This window comes from Raphanus sativus, chromosome 6 (assembly GCF_000801105.2).
Source record: "Raphanus sativus cultivar WK10039 chromosome 6, ASM80110v3, whole genome shotgun sequence".
NCBI lineage: Eukaryota > Viridiplantae > Streptophyta > Magnoliopsida > Brassicales > Brassicaceae > Raphanus > Raphanus sativus.
Window position 1 is genome coordinate 5,842,723 of NC_079516.1, and position 18,329 is coordinate 5,861,051.

The 18,329-nt window shown below is 29.4% G+C and overlaps 5 protein-coding genes and 1 pseudogene across 5 annotated transcripts; 5 read left to right on the plus strand and 1 right to left on the minus strand.

The window, feature by feature from the left end:
- The first annotated feature begins 707 nt into the window (after nt 1-707).
- LOC108807680 (pectinesterase inhibitor-like) lies at nt 708-1,518 on the plus strand (annotated as a pseudogene).
- A 1,475-nt stretch (nt 1,519-2,993) lies between these two features.
- On the plus strand, nt 2,994-3,770 carry LOC108812028 (cell wall / vacuolar inhibitor of fructosidase 1-like). Its single transcript, XM_056988806.1, has 2 exons — nt 2,994-3,225; nt 3,418-3,770. Exons 1-2 carry the CDS (start codon nt 3,060-3,062, stop codon nt 3,768-3,770), a joined length of 519 nt encoding a protein of 172 aa, XP_056844786.1. The 5' UTR covers nt 2,994-3,059.
- Nucleotides 3,771-9,734: 5,964 nt separating this feature from the next.
- Nucleotides 9,735-10,470, plus strand: LOC108812029 (pectinesterase inhibitor-like). The gene is made up of 2 exons (XM_056988811.1): nt 9,735-9,909; nt 10,118-10,470. The coding sequence occupies exons 1-2, from the start codon at nt 9,744-9,746 to the stop codon at nt 10,468-10,470; spliced, it is 519 nt and encodes a 172-aa protein (XP_056844791.1). The 5' UTR covers nt 9,735-9,743.
- A 2,220-nt stretch (nt 10,471-12,690) lies between these two features.
- LOC108812027 (cell wall / vacuolar inhibitor of fructosidase 1-like) lies at nt 12,691-13,392 on the plus strand. The gene is made up of 2 exons (XM_056988509.1): nt 12,691-12,885; nt 13,018-13,392. Exons 1-2 carry the CDS (start codon nt 12,720-12,722, stop codon nt 13,365-13,367), a joined length of 516 nt encoding a protein of 171 aa, XP_056844489.1. The 5' UTR covers nt 12,691-12,719; the 3' UTR covers nt 13,368-13,392.
- An 857-nt stretch (nt 13,393-14,249) lies between these two features.
- Nucleotides 14,250-16,738, plus strand: LOC108812030 (pectinesterase inhibitor-like). Its single transcript, XM_056987912.1, has 2 exons — nt 14,250-14,434; nt 16,056-16,738. Exons 1-2 carry the CDS (start codon nt 14,269-14,271, stop codon nt 16,403-16,405), a joined length of 516 nt encoding a protein of 171 aa, XP_056843892.1. The 5' UTR covers nt 14,250-14,268; the 3' UTR covers nt 16,406-16,738.
- Nucleotides 16,420-17,889, minus strand: LOC108812023 (protein REGULATOR OF FATTY ACID COMPOSITION 3, chloroplastic-like). Its single transcript, XM_018584159.2, has 5 exons — nt 17,595-17,889; nt 17,373-17,427; nt 17,245-17,301; nt 17,079-17,156; nt 16,420-17,006 (listed from the first exon to the last, which is right to left on the minus strand). The coding sequence occupies exons 1-5, from the start codon at nt 17,841-17,843 to the stop codon at nt 16,543-16,545; spliced, it is 903 nt and encodes a 300-aa protein (XP_018439661.1). The 5' UTR covers nt 17,844-17,889; the 3' UTR covers nt 16,420-16,542.
- Nucleotides 17,890-18,329: the final 440 nt, after the last annotated feature.

An 18,329-nucleotide genomic window follows, 5' to 3' on the forward strand; every position in this document is an offset into this window, starting at 1 on the left:
CAAAGTTATTGTAACCTCGTTGTTGATAATAGTTGATGGAAATGATTCCATAATTTATGTATCACTGGGAGTAGATTGTGAATCTACTAATATGGAGAAAGTGATTACCGAAATAGGCGGAGGAGAGGGCTTCTCATGTTGAGAGTGAGATGGAGTAGCATGTTTCACTTGTTGAGAGTGAGAAGTAGAAGGTGATAAAATCCCTGATGATGTCTTTTCTGTTAAATGATCTGAGAGAACAAAAGTATTGTCTTGAAAAGTCCGTCACACTTGGTTGGACAAGTGACGATTGGTTCTCCAAGTCGATGCTTAGATTCTGCGCCACAAGAATATCAGTTTCTGTATTAGAGATTTCGAGATTAGCATTGACCTGCGGGTGTACAGGTGGTGATGGCGTTGTCGATGCATTTCCATTTAGGATAACATCAATATTCACAACAGGAATATCACCGCCGTCTTCTGTTGTTTCTGTATGTTGTGTGGTATCTTTAGCCGGCTTAGAAGTCAAAAGGCACCGCTTGGCTTTGTGGCCAAAATTTCCACATCTTTCACACATAGAAGGAGTCCATGTGTATTCAACATTGACAAGAAATATGTTACCTTGTATTTGAAACTTAATCACGGCAAATCAGTAAATTAAACAACGATAATCTGTGGTTTGTTTATTAACTCTTATTAACTTGATGTTCATATCTATTTTACACGCAGTTTGAAAACTTGAGAAATTTTTTAACCTGGTCAACAACCCAAAGAACTATTGACTATAAGAGCAAACCTTCAAATCAGAAACGATTCACTAACCCTATACCCCAGTACCAAATAACAAAATGAATAACTTAATGAAATTATTCGTTACTTTGTTTATCCAAATCCAGATAGCCTTGTCTCAACCAAATCTGTCTCCTCCGGGGCCTAATCTTATACAGCAACTCTGCAAAAGAAACCATTATCAACCCCTATGCGTCTCTACTCTCAATCTTGATCCTAGAAGCAAAACCTCCAATCTCCAAGGTGAGATAATAGATAATTGTGAAAGAACGATTTGATAAACATTTTCTGTTTAAATGACCATATGATTATTATATGTGACATAATTCACTAAACTTTGTCATCGTCTGCTATTCCCTCATACATATTGCAAGTTATGTAGCTAACAATATACTTATATGTTTTAATTTTGGATTTACTTTTCATGAAAATATGTTGGGTCGATCTCTATCGATGCGACGACAAAGAAAACGAACCAGATGTTAAATTACCTCATCTCCGTTTATAAGAACCTTGGAGGAGTACGGCGCGGCTATTGAATATTGATAGTTTTTTACCGGCCGGCAGCTTTGGGTGATCTAAAGGCTAAGAAGTATTCTCTGGTGATCTCTCACATGAAATAAGTTGTGTCTGTGCCAGGTAACTGTAAGGACCTGTTCGCCGGATATTGTCCGTTGCCCCGGACGTAACAAGGCTATTCATGATATCGCCGATATGACTGTTGACATCCTCAAAACTGTTCTCAATTAGATGGTAAATTTAGATATATTTTTTTGCGAGCAATGGTGCAAAATCCAAAAGAAAACGAATAATCTATACAATAAAAATGATTGAGATATGTTTTCCATTTTCATAACCGGTAAAAAATAATAGAAACGAAGAGGAAAATAATTCGAAGCGCGAAAATATTTTTTAATAAAATCTAATTATGAATCAAAATATTTAACCATTTTTATTTAGTGTATTTGAAAAATATATAACTACATTTTGTATTTATATTAATATGAAAATTATTAAATATTTTATTTTATTTTTAATTAACCCTTTTGTTATCAATTTTTAATAAATCTTTGTAATTTATTTGAGTAATCTTGTGAGATTTGTTTTGATAATTTTTATAAAACTTATTTGATGTCAGTTAATTGACTCTTAACATTTTATTTATATAAAATATTTACTTGAATATGAAATATTTTTTAAGTTTAAATGAATGTCAACTGTGTTTATGTAAAACAAAATCATTAGTTTAATTGATATTATACTAAATGAAACTACATTATTTTGTAATACTAAACCTGAAAAAAATAGATTACTTATTTTCTAGTTTTCATAAATCATTTAAGTGTTTTAATCAATTATTTGATTTATTAGTAATTTGAAAGAAGAGAAATACAAAGTTATTAAAAGATGAGATCTAATATTTTGGACACAAGATTAATTATTGTATTGTTTGGAAACATATATAGTAGCATAATATTGTTTTCCATAATTTTTTTAGTGAAATTATAGTATTTTCATTAATTACTAATGATATCTTATGTAATATAACATATGACTAAATTTTAGATCCAAATTGTGTTCCTATTTTAATAAGATATATATAAAATTTATTACTTATTGTACTTTTAAAATTTCATAAATAATATCTTTTTCTATAATTCATTAAACATAAAGGAATCACATTTTACGTTAGCTATATAAAAATTTCTTTAGTTTATTACTTATATTACTTTTTAAATTTGATAAGCAGTAATTTTTTCCATAATTCATTAAGCTTAAATTGTTTGTTGAAGGGACATATCATATGCTTATCTAGTCAAACACATTCAAGAACAGTAAGAAAGACAATAAAGGGTGTAGCTAGTATATGAAAACGGTCGTCGTCTTCTTCGGTCAAGTGAGAAGTAAAGAGGTAAATTAAGCTAATTTAACGTCTGGTTCGTTTTCTATAGGGTATTGCCTAATTCATTTGAAACAAAATCACAACAAATCAGTAAACTAAGCAAGGAGAATCTGTTGGTCTTTGTCTTAGTAACCCTGATTATATTTTTTACGCATTTTACGCACTTCGGTCAAGTGAGAAGTAAAGAGGTAAATTAAGCTAATTTAACGTCTGGTTCGTTTTTTACGCACTTTATGTCCATATCTATTTTTTACGCATTTTGAAAACTAAGGAAACGTTTTTTATTTGTTCAACAACCAAAGAACTTTTTACTCAATAAAAGGGCAATCTCACAAATCAGAAACAATTCACTAGCTTTCTTTTCTTTCCTAGCTCTCTGTATAACAAAATGAACAAGTTTATGAAATTATTCGCGATTTTCTTGTTCATCCAAATCCAAATAGCCTTGTCTCAACCAAATATTATACAACAACTCTGCAAAAGAAACCGTTATCAACCCCTATGCGTCTCTACTCTCAATCTTGATCCTAGAAGCAAAACCTCAAATCCCCAAGGTAAGATTATAAATCATTGTAACATAACAACTTGATTAATAATAATATTTTCTGTAAACATATATGACTAGATGGTTATAATACTTGACAATGATTCATGTAATCATTGTCATCATCTTCTATTCCCTCATGCATATTGCAAAGTTATATAGCAAACAAATATACTTATATGTTTTACTTTTCATGCATTAGGGCTTGCGTCGATCTCTATAGATGCGACGACAAAGAAAACGAACGAAACGTTAACTTATCTTATCTCCGTTTACCGGGGCATTGGAGGAGGTCGCGAAGATTATGAGAAGTACGGAACTTGCATTGATCAGGATTATGGCGCGTCTGTTGATAGGTATTTGCCGGCGGCTTTGGCTAATCTAAAGGCTAAGAAGTACTCTGCTGCGATAGCTAACTTGCAAAGCGTTGTGGGGGCGACGGGTGATTGTCAGAACCAGTTCCCCGGACGTGGTCCATTACTAGTGAGCCAACGTAACAAAGCCGTTCATGATATTGCCGATATGACTACTGACATCATCAAAACTTTTGTCTAGATAATAAATTTATATTGTATCTATTTTTTGCAAAAAAATGTTGCAAAAAATAAAAATAAAAATTAATAAGGTGTTAAATAAAAACGAATAATATATGTAGTTTCCCTTTTTTATTCACCAGAGTTTTTGATTTGATTAAACGTTTGGTGAATATAAATGCTATATTGCTGGGCCTGTGTCCAAGAGGGAGAGGGTTGTTAAGGACCATAGTGAGCAAAGATCTGTTACCGCCAATGACGATAGGCGTTCTAGTGGATTGTTATTTCTTTCTTGTATGTTCCTTGAGACAAACAAGTTTAAGTGTTTAGTTTCTCATTCTTGATTTTGTACTTTTAGATGATGTGATATTGTTGTCAAAAAAAAAGAGAGAAGATGATCTATCTTATTAAATTAGAAACAATACGTTGGACATAACTTTTATTTTGTAAATTTCTAAATTAAACACATTTCTACTTTATAGTTAAACCTACATTAAATTATTAAGATTCATTTCTTTATTTTACTATTCAATATTCATCTTTCTAAACAATATACTTCTTTATTTATACTACTATCTATGTTTCTAAAAAATATTATACTTAGGGCAAGGTTATCGCAAGGTCTTTCATGCGTCATTCGTCAGGAGAGGGACCACAAATCACAGGGACCGAGAGAGACCAAGGGGAAAAAGTTTTTAAATAAGGGACATCCTTCGTCGTCTTTGCTGTGTCGTCCTTCTTGTCCTTCTTGTCCTTCCTGCGTCCTTTGCTTTTCTGATTTTAAGGACCCAAAATCGTCTTTGCGATAATCTTGCCCTTAGTTATTTTCAATCTACCATTATTTCTATCAAAATTTTGTAAAAACATCATAATTTCATAAATTGCAAAAAATAAACTTTAAAATTTAGATTAAAAAGTCACAAATTATGAAATCATAACAATTTAAATTAAATTAGATTACAGATTTTTGATTTTAAAAAGTTAATCTAATTAAATGAATATCTATCTTATTAAAACAGAAACATTGTGTTGGACGTAACTTTTATTTAGTAAGTTTTTTAAATTAAATACACATTTTTACTTTATAGTTAAACCTACATTAAATTATTAAGATTCATTTCTTTATTTTACTATTCAGTATTCATGTTTATAGTTAAACCTACATTAAATTATTAAGATTCATTTCATTATTTTACTATTCGGTATTCATGTTTCCAAACAATATACTTCTTTATTTATACTACTATCCATGTTTCCAAAAAACATTATACTTAATTATTTTCTATCTACCATTTTCTCTATCAAAATTTTGTAAAAACATTATAATTTCATAAATGGCAAAACAATGAACTTGAAAACTTGGATTAAAAGGTGACAAATTATGAAATCATCACAATTTAAAACAAATTAGATTAAAGATTTTTGATTTAAAAAGATAATCTAATTAAATGAATATCTATCTTATTAAAACAGAAACATTGTATTGGACATAACTTTTATTTTGTAAGTTTTTTAAATTAAATACACATTTATACTTTATAGTTAAACCTACATTAAATTATTAAGATTCATTTTTTATTTTACTATTCATGTTTCCAATAAATATATTTCTTTATTTATACTACTATCCATGTTTCCAAACAACATTATACTTATTTATTTTCTATCTACCATTTTTCTATCAAAATTTTGTAAAAACATCATAATTTCATAAATTATAAAATAAAGAATTTTAAAATTTGGATTAAAAGGTGACAAATTATGAAATCACAACAATTTAAACAAATTAGATTATATATCGGTCATCTATCGGTTCAATCAGTTAGTCTCGGGTTTTTAGTGATTTTTAAAATATGAATATTTTTATATTGGATCAACGGATAAACTAGTATAATAACGGATTTGGGTTGAATTAAAAAGCACTGATTTAAATGCAAAAATATTCTAAATACATAAACTCTTTCAAATTAACGAAATATTTGTTAAGTTAATCGTGAAATTTTTACTGTAAAATATTTCGTGTTTACAAAACAATACTAATTGTCATACAACTTCCTTGTCGCAAAACACTGAGGATCTACAAACAGCTCGCTAACCTTATCAAACGTTAACTGCTGTTCAATTTCTTATGGCTTTATTTGACTGGTCAGGTCTTTGTTCCGGTTCATCATCCCCATCTTCTTCTTCTTCTTCTTCATATACCGTCATAACAACATTACTATCATCATCTCATATTCTACATTTTTATCGTAGATGTAAATTTATTGATATAGTTTTGCGGATATTTTTGCTGAAGTTATTTGATTGTATCGGTTAGTTTTTATGTATGTTTTAAAATAAAATATCTGGAATATATATATAATAATTATTTTACATAAATAATAATTTTATATCAAATTAAAATACTATACTAATAAAAAAAATATCAAATATCAAAATTTTATTATTATTTAGTGTAATATATAAATGTATGTTATTTAATAAAATTAATAGTTTACAAAATTATTTAAAAGTGAATAAAAACTATCTATAAGTTATTAAAATTGTAGTAAAATTTAATATCTAAACAGTAGTAATTCTTTTTAGAATTATCTAATTTATTTGATATAAAAATTATTTTTCATTTTACAGATTTTTTCATATAAATAATAAAGACATAACTTTTTTTGTTTAATACCTATAAGAAAAGATGTTTCGTTATTGTTTGCTGTAGTTTTAGAAATAAATTATTAAACCATGATTGATAAATATTAGTATAATTTTGATGTAAGTTTTAATTTTATAATAAATATACATTATGATTGAAAAGATTTATCGATTTAAAAATATATAAAATTAAATAAATAAGATAGAGTTTAATCAATGGAAGTCTCCTTAGTCCAATGGTTTAACCAATGATTCATTAAAATTTCTACACCAAGAAGTCTAAGTTTTCAATTATTAGAAAAGACGAATCATCTAAAATATTAAAGATAAGAGTACTGCCAGGAATGAAACTTATAGAATGGATGACCATGATGATGCAGTGAAACATGAATCTTCATAAGAAGACAAAATTACCGGTTGTAATATCGTTTTTATAATGTTTTTCATAATTTGTTATAGCATAATTAACCAATGAAAAGAAAGATAGAGTTTAATCAATCACCATATAATCATATGTTTATCTAGTCAAACACATCCAACAACACTAAGAAAGAGTCAAAGACAATAAAGGCTAGCTAGCATACGAAAAAATCTTTTTCATCGCCGTGGTAATATCTTTGATACGGATCAAGGACATCTACCTACTGGGGGTGATCAGGCTTTACCCCTGTTGGAACCCATATGAGGGGGAGCACTTCCTTCTGTGGGCCCTAACAAGGCGTCGTTGTCTTTTTCTACGTCAAGTAAGAGGATTGCCTTATACGGGTCTTTTTCCGAAAGAGGTTAGTTGCCTTCTACTGATATTTGACCGAAAGAAGTATCGTACTATATATTAAATGATTTTTTTTATGTGTCGATCATAGATGAACTCTTAAAAAATTGTTATAATTTGATTGGTCGATGATTTTTAATTTTTATTTATTTTAATTAGATCTCAAAAGAAAAAATAAATCTATAACCAATTAATATTACTTGCCAAATAATCTACATAATATTACAAATAATTATTTATGGTAATTAATTTTTGAAATTGTAGAAAGAGTATTAATGTTGATCAATTTTTATATTTATAAAATACATAAAATAATAAATGAAAAATAATTTATATAAATCGATATAATGATTTTATATTCTTATTTAAAACATTATATTTGTATATAAATTATTATAATAACTATTAATGTCTTTTAATTTCATATATTCTTTACAAATCATTTATAAAAATTATAAATACATTTATAAAATTGTTTATCTTGGCTTATCATATATTTAAAATTATTATAAGAAGTTGTGAGTCATTTATATAAGCTTATAAATTATTTTATAAAATATATTTTGAAACATCATCCTACTATCCAACTATATATTAATTGAGAAGTTATTTAATTTATTTTTGCTTATATGTTGATCGGAGGTGAACTCTTAAAAATTGATATAAGATTGGGATTTTTAATTTTTATTTATTTTAATTAGCTCTAAAAAAATTAAGTCTATAACCAATTAATATCATTTGTCAAATAATCTACATAATATTACTATTAATGTTTTATGGTAACTAAGTTTTCAAATTATAGAAAGAGTATTAATGTTGATCAATTATTATATTTATAAATACATAAAATAACAAACGACAGACAATTTTATATAAATCGATATAATGATTTTATATTCTTATTTAAAACACTATATTTGTATATTAATTATTATAATAAATATTACCATCTTATAAGTTCATATATGCTTTACAAATCATTTATAAATTGTTTATCTTGGCTTATCATATATTTTAAATTATTATAAGAGGTTGTAAGTCATTTATATAAGCTTATAAATTAATTTATAAAATCTATTTTGAAACCTCATCCTACTATACCACTATCCACTATCCACTATATATTAATTGAAAAGTCATTTAAGTGATTTTTGTTTGCGTGTCGATCATAAGTGAATTCTTAAAAATTGTTATATTTTTATTGGTCGATGATTTTTAATTTTTATTTATTTTTATTAGATCTAAAAATAAAAGATAGGTCAATAATCAATAAATATCACTTGCAAAATAATATTCATAACATTACAAATAATTATTGTTATGGTAGCTAATTACTGAAACTATAGAAATAGTAATAGTGTGATCAATTTTTTATATCCCCTATATACTACATAAAATAATAAACAAAAAATGTTTATTAGAATTTATATTATGCTTTTATTTTCATATATAAAGCCTTATATTTGTATATAAAGTATTACAAAAACTATTAATGTATAATATAGTTCATACATGTTTTATAAATCATTTATAAAATTATAAATACATTTTAAAAATTATTTATCTTGGCTTATCATTTGTTTTAAATTATTATAAGAGGTTATAAGTCACTTATACAAGCTTATATATTAATTTATAAAATCTATTTTGAAATTGAATTATATTAAATGAGAACTCACTTAATTTTGCTTAGGTGTCTTTGAGTTTAAGAAAAATTATTATAATTTGATTTGTTAATGGATTTTCTATTTTTATTTATTTTATGAGTAAGAAAATCAGTTCTAGAATCAATTTTATCAATATCCAAACGATCTAAATATATATCATAAAATAATTTATAGCAATTAAATATGAGATTTATATTAAAATGCTCAAAAATCACTTTTAGTAATAAAGTATTTATAAACTATATAATATATTTCATAAGTAATTTATAGAATTTATATAGTAGTTTTATATTTTTATGTAATTGGATATGAATATGTAGAGAATGTGTAACAATTATATTGTTTTAACTTTTAATCTTATTAGAGACATAAAAAATTTAGCTGCAAACTATATATTTTCAAAACTTAAGTAATTTTATTAAAAACTGAATTATGAATATTATATATAATTAATTTTACAAAATTTTAAATACAAATATCAACAGATATTTAAAATAGTCAGATTCATTTTTTTCAAAAAAAAATTTTCTTAGAAAAGTATTTAACAAAAACACATATTCAATTTTTTTGATGATAAAAACCTATTTAATTTTCCAAATTATAATAAATATATTGTTACAAAATATTCAAACTCGGAAAATTGCGGGCATCCACCTTGTAGAGGTTAATTGACTTATTTATTGGAAATTAAATTACAATAAATCAGTAAATTAAACAAGATAATCTGTTAGTCTTTGTCTTAGTAACTCTTATTAAATTGATGTCCATATCTATTTTATACGCATTTTGAAAACTAAGGAAACCTTTTAATTTGTTCAACAACCTAAAAACTTTTCACTCAATAAAAGGGCAACCTTGAAATCATAAACGATTCACTAACTTTTCTCTTTGTAGCTCTCAGTAAGACAAAATGAATAACTTTATGAAATTATTCGCAATTTTCTTGTTCATCCAAATCCAAATAGCCTTGTCTCAACCAAATCTTATACAACAACTCTGCAAAAGAAACCGTTATCAACCCCTATGCGTCTCTACTCTCAATCTTGATCCTAGAAGCAAAACCTCAAATCTCCAAGGTAAGATCATGAATCATTGTGACATAACAACTTGATTAACAATAATATTTTCTGTAAACATATGACTAGATGGTTATGATATTTGACATATATGATTCACGTAAACTTTGTCATCATCTGCTATTCCCTCGTACACATTGCAAATTTATGTTGCTAACAAATATACTTTAATGATTTAATTTTGATTTACTTTTCATGCATTAATTAGGGCTTGCGTCGATCTCTATCGAGGCGACGACAAAGAAAACGAACGATGCGTTAACTTATCTCATCTCCGTTTTACGGCGAACTGGAGGAGATCGCGCAGCTTTTGAGAAGTACGGAACTTGCGTTGATCAGGATTACGGCGCATCTGTTAAGAGGTATTTGCCGGGGGCGATGGCTAATCTAAAGGCTAAGAAGTACTCTGCTGCAATAGCTAACTTGCAAGACGTTATGACGGCGTCGGGTGATTGTGAGAACCAGTTCGCCGGAAGTTGTCCATTACCGGTGAGCCAACGTAACAAAGCTGTTCATGATATTACCGATATGACTACTGACATCATCAAAACTTTTGTCTAGTAGATAATAAATTTATATTGTATCTTTTTCTTTTTTGCTCTAAATGTTGCAAAAATTAAAGAGAAAATGAATATGGTAATAAATTTTATTTAGAAATATCTAATTTATTTGATATTATAAATGATTTTTTTCATTTTACAGATTATATCTTATAAATAATAAAGACATAAATTTTTTGTCTAATACACAGAAGAAAAAAAGTTTCTTTATTTTTAATGTACTTTTAGAAATAGAATTAAATCATGATTGATAAATATTAGAATAATTTTGATGTAAGTTTTAATTTTGAAATAAATATACATCAATTTAAAAATAAATAAAATTAAATAAATAAGATAAAGTTTAATCATTGGAAGTTTTTTTGGTGCAGTGGTTTAACGAATTATTCATTAATATTTTTACACCAAAAGATCTGAGTTTTTAATTCTTGGAAATGGCAAATTATCTAGAATATTAAGAAAAAAAACTTATAAAAAATATTAGAGAAAATGTTTACGATAGATTACCGGTATAGTGCAAGGAGTATTGTCATAGTATTTTTCATAGTTTATTATAGCATAATTAACCAATAACAAAAGGAAAAGATAGAGTGGAAGCCCCTTTGGTCCAGTAGTTTGATTAAGGGTTCAATTGCTTTTACACTCGGAGGTCTGGGGTTCAAACCCCAGAAAATACCAAATTATGCAGATTATGAAGAAACAGGTTACATGAGATCTTCAGCTTAGTGCATAGCGTACCATCGAATATGAATCTTATAGGACGACTCAGAGTGGTACAATCAGACGTGTATTCTCACATGGTGGTAGAATTATCGGCTGTAAAATCGTCTCTGTAATATTCTCATTATTGAAAAGATAGAGTTAACCAATTACCATAAATCATATGTTTATCTAGTCAAACACATCCAAAAACCACAAGAAAGAGTCAAAGACGATATAAAGGCTGGCTGGTATACGAAAAAATCTTTTTCATCACCGTATCTTTGATACGGATCAAATTAAAGACATCCACCTTGGTGGTCATGGGCTTTGTCTCCGTTGGAACCCATCATATGGGCTGCAGTAGGAGGGGGAGCACTTCCTTCTACGGGGTCATCATCTTTTTCGGTCAAATAAGAGGTCAATTGCCTTATTCTGGTATTGATCGAAAGAGGGTAATTGTCTTCTACTGATATTTGACCGAAAGAAGTATAGAAATTAATTGATGATTTATTGGAAATGAAATCACAATAAATCAGAAAATTAAACATATATGTTAGCACTTAGCCGTTTGACGTTAAAAAAAAAATTATATGTTAGTCTTTGTCTTAGTAACTCTTATTAACGTGATGTTCATGTCTATTTTATAAGCATTTTGAAAATGATGATTCTCTCAAATAATTTTTTTAAGTTTTTGTCACAAAAAAGTATTCAAAAATAAAATAATAAAAATAACTTTTTTTATTTTGAAATTTTTAATATTTATTTTTTATTTTTTAAAATTTGAAACTCCACCCCAAACTTACTTTTTAACTATAAACTCAAAGTCTTAGATTAGTTGTTATAAATACATTTTTACTTTTAAATAAAATTATTTTTAGTCATTTTCCTTCTTGTTTTATGAAAATAAACTAAAAATATTATCTAAAAGAATTTCTCTTTTAAAAATTTAAGGTCAACTCTAACTGTTGGGTTTTTTGATAGGTTTTTAACCATTTAAAAAAATCAATATAATGAAAAGTTAAATATGTGTCAGAAGAAGTTCTTGCATGAGTCAATTGAAGAACCGTTTTTATACTTTTTATTACATATGTCTATCCTCAATCGAACCATCTTTTTATAAAATACAAAAGTTAAATAAAAAATAAATTATTGTTAAATTTTCATTACTAAAAAAATAGATAGAGATATTTACGGCATTGGAGATGTTCTTCTAAGAGCATTATCAACTTCATTCTATTTTTCACTCTAAAATAGAATTTAGAAAAAAAAATGCTCTAATAGTACTCTATTTCTCACTCTATAACAGAGTAAAAATAGGTTTACTCCAAATATATAGTAAGTTGTTTTTTTTTGTTAATCATTCTATTTTTACTTTAAAATAGAGTACTATTGGAATAAACTCCAACTCTATTATGCAATCACTGGAGATGGTCTAAATAAACTTTTTATTTGTTCGACAACCTAAAAACTTTTCACTCAATAAAAAAGAAACCTTGAAATCATAAACGATTCACTAACTTCTTTCTTTGTAGCTTTCAGTAAAACAAAATGAATAACTTTATGAAATTATTCTCAATTTTCTTGTTCATCCAAATCCAAGTAGCCATGTCTCAACGAAATCTTATACATCAGCTCTGCAAAAGAAATCGTTATCAACCCCTATGCGTCTCTACTCTCAATCTTGATCCTAGAAGCAAAACCTCAAATCTCCGAGGTAAGATCATAAATCATTGTGACATAACAAATTGATTAACAATAATATCTTCAGTAAACATATGACTAGATGGTTCTGATATTTGACATATACTTTTATGTTTTAATTTTTGATTTACTTTTCATGCATTAGGGCTTGCGTTGATCTCTCTCCATGCGACAACAAAGAAAACGAACGATACGTTAACTTATCTCATCTTTGTTATGCCGGATGGAGGAGGTCGCGCTGATTTTGAGAAGTATGGAACTTGCATTGATCAGGATTACGGCTCATCTGTTGATAGGTATTTGCCGGGGGCTATGGCTAATCTAAAGGCTAAGAACTACTCTGCTGCGATAGCTAACTTGCAAGACGTTGTGGGGGCGTCGAGTGATTGTGAAAACCAGTTCGCCGGAAGTTGTCCATTACCGGTGAGCCAATGTAACAAAGCCGTTCATGATATTGCCGATATGACTACTGACATCATCAAAACTTTTGTCTAGTAGATAATAAATTTATAATTTATCTTTTTTTTTTGCTATAAATGTTGCAAAAAATTAAAGGGAAAATGAAAATGGTATGGTATTAAATAAGACATTGTCAAGATATCGACGGAACAAAACTGAGTATAGAGCCATGTCCGACACAGTGCAAGAGTTGCTCTGGTTGAGGAATCTACACTTTACATCCGATCTGATGCACCAATACCGGTTCATTATGATAGTATCAGCGGTTTATGTGGTGGCTAATCCGGTATTTTATGAGAAGACTAAAGATATTGAAGTCAACTATATATAATTTCAACCGGTGGTGGTGGCGTAGTGGCGCTTGAGGGATTTAAAAAACCTAATAAGGCGAACCCGGGTTCAAACCCCACCGGCCACACGGATATGAGCTATTGCTTTAGGCTCGTTTGAATGCCCAGGAGAGGGTCTATCCGTGGATTATACTTCCACCCGGGGGTTAGGTTTGTGTCATCATTGACTCGGATTTAACCCTTTTTAAGTTCGAAAAAAAAAACTATATATCATTTCATAGGACTTTCCACAAAAATGCAACTAGCTAATATACTGACAAAAACATTTAGAAAAAAAGAGTGGAGCTTTTCTTGTCAGCTTGAGAGTTCGAAATCTACTCTCCAACTTGAGGGAGGGTATTCAAATATGGACATATGTAGTCATATCTATTAGAATATATTCTCACCAATACTTTGATCTTTGCATATTTCTTGTATATCTAGTTTAGGAATGAAATCTTTGTATAAAGAGAAAGTCTTGGAACTAAAGATAAATACAGAAAAACTTTATGATACTCTTGTTTTCTGACATCAATAAAAGGACAACTTCGAAATCATAAACGATTCACTAACTTTCGTTTCTTTCTGTAGCTCTCAGTATAAACAAAATGAGTAACTTAACGAAGTTATTCGCAGTTTTCTTGTTCATCCAAATCCAAATAGCCTTGTCTCAATCAAATCTTATACAGCAGCTCTGCAAAAGAAACCGTTATCAACCCCTATGCGTCTCTACTCTCAATCTTGATCCTAGAAGCAAAACCGCAAATCTCCAAGGTAAGATTATAAATAATATTTTCTGAAAACATATGACTAGATGGTTATAATCTAAACTATTAAAACTGAAGTACAAAAAGTACTTAACCCTTAGTTTTGCACAATAATTACAATAGAATGCCATTGATCTTAAACTCTGAGTTTTGATCATTATAACTAACCGAGATTCACGTTTATTTTCTCTACCTTAAACCGAAATTAGACCTATTAATAAATATGTCCTCACATTCAACCACTTGCCTTAATTTCTTTCTATCCATTTAATAATACATGTTTTTGGGTACAGAAATTTAGAAAACCTTCATTACAATAATGGACCTTTCTATCAATATTTCAATACCTGCATAACAATAGAAAACAAAAACATCGAATTATCAAAAACCATATAATCAAAACATAATTGATCCTGAGGAATGCAAATAATGTCTCGATATCAAATAAGATCATAGTTTATATCATTGCATTATATAGACAAATTTTTATGTCATAAAATAAGATCGTACTTTATATTAATACTATTATTATCATATGCAGAATTAAAATCATTACTAAACCAACACAATTGAAAATCATGACTACGCAGTTATTAGTTTCCAAAAAAAAAAATTATATTACAATATATATTCTTATATTTAAGCAAATACAATATCAATAACTAACAAAATAATTTTTTTGATTTCTATTCTTCCAAATCACGTTACACATTTATTGCTAATCTCAAAATAATTACCTTCCATCATATATTCCTATATTTAAGCAATACAATATTTTTTGATATCAGTCAACAACCACAAGATTCCTTATTTGTTCTCATTGCTTGCAAATCACGTAAAAAATCTTATACTAATTAACCTTTTTCGATTAACAACTAACAAACAGATGAACAACAAACATCACAGATGAAGAGATCGGTTTCTCCAACCGATGATATACGGGAAACTGAAAAGTCAGTAAAATGGGCTTATATATTAACAAAATGGGCTTATATATTAACAAAATGGTAGATCGGTTTCAATTTGACACTTTAAGGTCCACAAATGGCCCAAATATATTTATATAATTACGATTTCTTAATCTAATTACTACAAATATGTATTTGAAATATATATTTGGAGTGACTTTGTAAATTGGTTTTAGAGATGACTTTTTTCCTTTTTAACACAATATAAAAGAAATTAAATAATATATAAATCACAAAATTATATGTTTTCTTATTTAAACATAAACAACAAGTTCGTATATTATACACTCTATGTTTAGTTTACCAAGCAAAAAACAAAAAAAAAACATTGTAAGAAGAATAAAACCTATTTGTTTAAAAAGGTACACTAAACTAAATAAACAAGAGACACAATTTTCTAAAAAATCAATAACATATAAAATAATAACATGAATGTTTTTAAAACTATGAAAAACATATAATTACTTCGAATATACATCCGCGCGGGCGCGCGGGTCAAAAGCTAGTAATTGACTTATAATTCACGTAAACTTTGTCATCATTTAACATCTTACCCCCCAAAAAAAAAGACTGTCATCATCTGCTATTCCCTCGCGCATATTGCAAGAGTGTACTTATTACTTATATGTTTTAATTTTTTATTTACTTTTCATGCATTAGGGCTGGCGTCGATCTCTATCGATGCGACCACAAAGAAAACGAACGATACGTTAACTTATCTCATCTCCGTTATGCCGAGCGGAGGAGTTCGCGCTGATTTTGAGAAGTACGGAACTTGCATTGATCAAGACTACGGCTCGTCTGTTGATAGGTATTTGCCGGGGGCTATGGCTAATCTAAAGGCTAAGAACTACTCTGCTGCCATAGCTAATTTGCAAGACGTTGTGGGGGCATCGACTGATTGTGAGAACCAGTTCGCCGGAAGTTGTCCATTACCGGTGACCCAACATAACAAAGCTGTTCATGATATTGCCGATATGACTACTGACATCATCAAAACTTTTGTCTAGTAGATAATAAAAGGGAAAATGAATATGATATGATAATTAAATAAAAAGAAAAGTACTTTTGATGATGTGATATTTGTTATACAAATTCCATGTCCCAAAACACTGAAGATCTCTACAAAACAGCTCTCTAAACCTCATCAAACGTTAACTGTTGTTCGTTTTTTTTCTCTTATGCCTTTATTTGACTGGTCCTGTCCTTGTTCTTCTTCATCTTCTTCATACACCACCATAACAACATTACCATCATCATCTACTTCATACTCTACATCATCACCTTCTTCCTCTTCATCAAACTCTTCTTCCTCCTCCTCATCATCATCATAAAAGTCATCATCCCCGTCCATACTTGCACGAACAGAGTGAAACTCGGGAGGGGGAGGGCAGTCTTCCGTAATGGCCTCATCACGTTTCATCACGAGATGCCTAATCACCCTCTCATCACTATCCAACATTCCTTTGAACTCGTTCAAGTGTTTCGCTTCCATCTCAAAGTTCATCAGTATATAGTGTGCGTTCTCTGCCTTCTGTATCTTATACGCCAGTCTACGCATCCCCCAGTCACTAAACCTCCACACTTTCCCCTTCTTCTCCTTCAAGAACTCTGAATACCATCATCAAACAGTCAAACACACAAATCACCGCTGTAACTCAAAGGAGAAAACTTTTTGTTCACCTTGAACTTTCTCATTGACGCTTTCAACCTCCTCTGCATGTTTCTCATGAATCAAGTAAACCACCTCATAGTGCCTCACTACAAGAACATTAGGTTACACATCATCAAACCGGTTGAAACAATTAAAAAGTCAGATTAAACCGGGTTTCAAAGAAGAAGAACTTACTCCTTTCTTCATTCAAGTCACTCTGAAGCTGAAGATCAAGAAACTCGTATAGCTCCTCTGTTTCAAACAAACAAGTAAGAAACAGAGCTCATGTAGGTATGTTAACAGAGTCCAAGAAAGTCACTTACTTTCTTCATCATCAGCGAACTCAGGAAGAAGATCACCTTCCTCATCAATCTTCTTCTGAAAAACCCAATTCATATAAACACAAAAAGTACAAAACTTTCAGCATCAATGGTCGGACCAGAAACAGAGCACAACAGTAACCAGAAACAGAGCACATCAGTAACCAAAAACAGAGCACAACAGTAACCGTTATTCTCGTGAGCTAAGTAAGAGAGAAAGGGAACCTCTTTGAGAAGAATGGATTCAGGAAACGGGCCGGTGGCTTCGTCAGGTCTAGCGGAGAAGCTGTGGCTGTCATCTTTCTTGCTTTTCTTCTTCTTAGCGGCGGCGACGAGCAAAGGAAGAGACTTTGATCCTCTGCGGGCGAGACTAGGTATGAGGTACACGCGGGGAGAGTTGATGAACGAATCTCGGCCGTCTATTCTGGGCCTGAGAGATAGTAGAGAGGAAGACGCGTGCAGGAGTGACTCCATTGGAGGAAAGCACGAGGAGTGAGATGGAGAAGACGAAGAAGGGCTTTAGCCGAAGAAGAGTTGGGGTTTGGTTTTGGATAAGAAATGTTCTCAGTTGAGTTTTACACTTTGACCCCTTATGTTATCCATAATTTTGAAATTCGACCCATTATTTTTTACTAAACTCAATTCGCCCCTTTTCTTTCTTTTTTTTTGAAAAAGGCTAAATTCGCCCTATTTAGTTTCATATAGTTACTGTGACAAAAAAAAGTTTCATATAGTTAAAATTTTGGCTTCGATTAATCTGCTTCCAAATTTTGGCCATAACGCACAACTACTTTCTTCTCTTGGTAGACGATGAAACTAAGAGAAGGCGTAACAAGAACATGTCTGAGAGGGTGAATCCAATGTAAATGATTTGCTCCACGACTTGGCAAAGACAAATTACTCACAGAAGAAAGAAATAACTTAGTGTGATGATAAAAAAAAAAACTTAGTGTGATGAAT

What these genes read in the sequence shown, in the direction of transcription:
- LOC108812028 (XM_056988806.1), top strand. Translation starts at nt 3,060, where the DNA reads ATGAACAAGTTTATGAAATTATTCGCGATTTTCTTGTTCATCCAAATC. An exon ending in CAAAACCTCAAATCCCCAAG is followed by an intron (nt 3,226 to 3,417) that starts GTAAGATTATAA and finishes TTCATGCATTAG; the next exon opens with GGCTTGCGTCGATCTCTATA.
- LOC108812029 (XM_056988811.1), top strand. Translation starts at nt 9,744, where the DNA reads ATGAATAACTTTATGAAATTATTCGCAATTTTCTTGTTCATCCAAATC. An exon ending in CAAAACCTCAAATCTCCAAG is followed by an intron (nt 9,910 to 10,117) that starts GTAAGATCATGA and finishes TGCATTAATTAG; the next exon opens with GGCTTGCGTCGATCTCTATC.
- LOC108812027 (XM_056988509.1), top strand. Translation starts at nt 12,720, where the DNA reads ATGAATAACTTTATGAAATTATTCTCAATTTTCTTGTTCATCCAAATC. An exon ending in CAAAACCTCAAATCTCCGAG is followed by an intron (nt 12,886 to 13,017) that starts GTAAGATCATAA and finishes TTCATGCATTAG; the next exon opens with GGCTTGCGTTGATCTCTCTC.
- LOC108812030 (XM_056987912.1), top strand. Translation starts at nt 14,269, where the DNA reads ATGAGTAACTTAACGAAGTTATTCGCAGTTTTCTTGTTCATCCAAATC. An exon ending in CAAAACCGCAAATCTCCAAG is followed by an intron (nt 14,435 to 16,055) that starts GTAAGATTATAA and finishes TTCATGCATTAG; the next exon opens with GGCTGGCGTCGATCTCTATC.
- LOC108812023 (XM_018584159.2), bottom strand. Translation starts at nt 17,843, where the DNA reads ATGGAGTCACTCCTGCACGCGTCTTCCTCTCTACTATCTCTCAGGCCC. An exon ending in TGACTTGAATGAAGAAAGGA is followed by an intron (nt 17,157 to 17,244) that starts GTAAGTTCTTCT and finishes ATGTTCTTGTAG; the next exon opens with TGAGGCACTATGAGGTGGTT. An exon ending in CGTCAATGAGAAAGTTCAAG is followed by an intron (nt 17,007 to 17,078) that starts GTGAACAAAAAG and finishes GATGGTATTCAG; the next exon opens with AGTTCTTGAAGGAGAAGAAG.